This window comes from Lepisma saccharinum, chromosome 8, assembly GCF_977018435.1.
Source record: "Lepisma saccharinum chromosome 8, izLepSacc3.1, whole genome shotgun sequence".
In the NCBI taxonomy this organism is placed as follows: Eukaryota; Metazoa; Arthropoda; class Insecta; order Zygentoma; family Lepismatidae; genus Lepisma; species Lepisma saccharinum.
Genome location: NC_139236.1, coordinates 5,624,905 through 5,626,510, shown reverse-complemented (window position 1 = coordinate 5,626,510; position 1,606 = coordinate 5,624,905). Strand labels below are relative to the sequence as shown.

General features: G+C 43.0%; 1 protein-coding gene across 1 annotated transcript; it reads right to left on the bottom strand.

Annotated features, from left to right (window-relative positions):
- Window positions 1–684: 684 nt before the first annotated feature.
- On the bottom strand, window positions 685–1,083 carry LOC145991341 (protein GVQW3-like). The gene has a single exon (XM_083127341.1). It carries the CDS (start codon window positions 1,081–1,083, stop codon window positions 685–687), a length of 399 nt encoding a protein of 132 aa, XP_082983467.1.
- Window positions 1,084–1,606: the final 523 nt, after the last annotated feature.

The window sequence follows — 1,606 nt, the reverse complement described above, 5'->3', positions numbered from 1 at the left end:
CGAAATCAGAAATCGGATACGCGTCCGGTCGGCTTCCTCTCGAGCTGTGTTAAAGATGCCGAACAGACGTTCGAATCAGGACTTCAACTATAATCGAACCTTATCCCAGCCTTTTCTACATTTCTGTAGTCTTAATGTCTGCCCGGAAGTTTACGTCCAATACTCCACGTGGATTTAGTTCTATTACACGTGTTCCTTGCAACTGATGAATTCCACTCGGGAAAGCATATGTGGTAACTTTTTACTTGTAATAGCCTCTTAACATTACGTTGCCATATGAACTATTGCTATTATCATTATTGTGTTGTTGCTTATGGAAAGGTCGAAGCTAAAACGGACCTAAAATTTATTTTTGATCCTGTGCACTAACCGTCTAGAGAAAGTAATAATGTAGCCTTTCCGATGATCTGTCATACGTGGGGGCATGTAGTGTTCCAGGATAGAACCTTTCTTATCCCAGAATAAAGTCAACATGACTTTCCCTGCAGAGAGCTGGCTGCGAAACTTCTTTGGTTTCGGCGAAAACGAATGTCGCGATTCATTGCTTGCACATTCCGTCTTCGGTTGAAAATGGTGCACCCAACTTTCATCCCCGGTGACAATGTGAGCTAGAAAATTCTCACCCTCCTCTTCATAACGCCTCAGCAGCTCTTGACATTCATCAACCCGACGGACTTTCAGTTCCTACGTCAGTTGTCGAGGAACCCACCTGGCGGACACTTTTCTGTAGCGGAGTTCGTCATGCACTGTGTGTTGTACTGAACCGAAGCTCATGTTCAGCAAGGAAGCCATTTCAGCCAGGGTGACACGCCGGTTTTCTTGAATAAGCCGATCTGCTGCGGATATGGACTCCTCTGTCACAACTCGCTGAGCCTGACTCTGACGGGGAGCATCAGTCAATAAAGTCGTACCTTCTGCAAATTTCTTGCACCAATCGTAGACTTGTCGCTGTGACAGACAGGCGTCCCCATACTTCGTCTGCATTCTCCGATGAATATCAACCGGTTTCGCACCTTCACTCCATAAAAAACGAATAAATCCACGCTGTTCCTGCTTGGTGCAACTGCGTAGAGGTGCCGCCATTTTGAATCAGCTGTTACTTACATCCAACCCCACCAACTGGCACTGCTTCGTACTACCAGCTCCGAACAACGTCAAGGACTGTGTCTGAAAATTTCCAAACGACTAGAAAAAAAAAAAATTAATAAAATATTCATTTGATTCTCCCTCGTATACGCACATATACATGTATTGCACATTACAGTTACAAGGTAAATGAAGCGAAACAGAACAGAAATTTTCCGTTAAAATACCTTCTCCTTCCTCGTTGGTCCATTCCTCTCATTCCTCTCACTTAACGAAATAGTCTCGCAACAAGCGCCCCTGAAAAAAAAAATATATATATATAACGATGAGACATTTCACACGCACAGGGGTCGATAATGTGAGAGCCCATATTGTACATTATTTCCCCGACCAGTACTCTTTTACTTTCCAAAGGATAAAATTGCTGAAATTTATTGCTGCTTCTATTTTCTTACTCACTTTCCATTTATTCTAATATTCTCCCTTGATACGAAATCATTAAGAGCGAAATCCAAAAAGC

Bases quoted from the DNA above. Each gene is read 5' to 3' on its own strand.
- LOC145991341 (XM_083127341.1), bottom strand. From the start codon at position 1,083: ATGGCGGCACCTCTACGCAGTTGCACCAAGCAGGAACAGCGTGGATTT.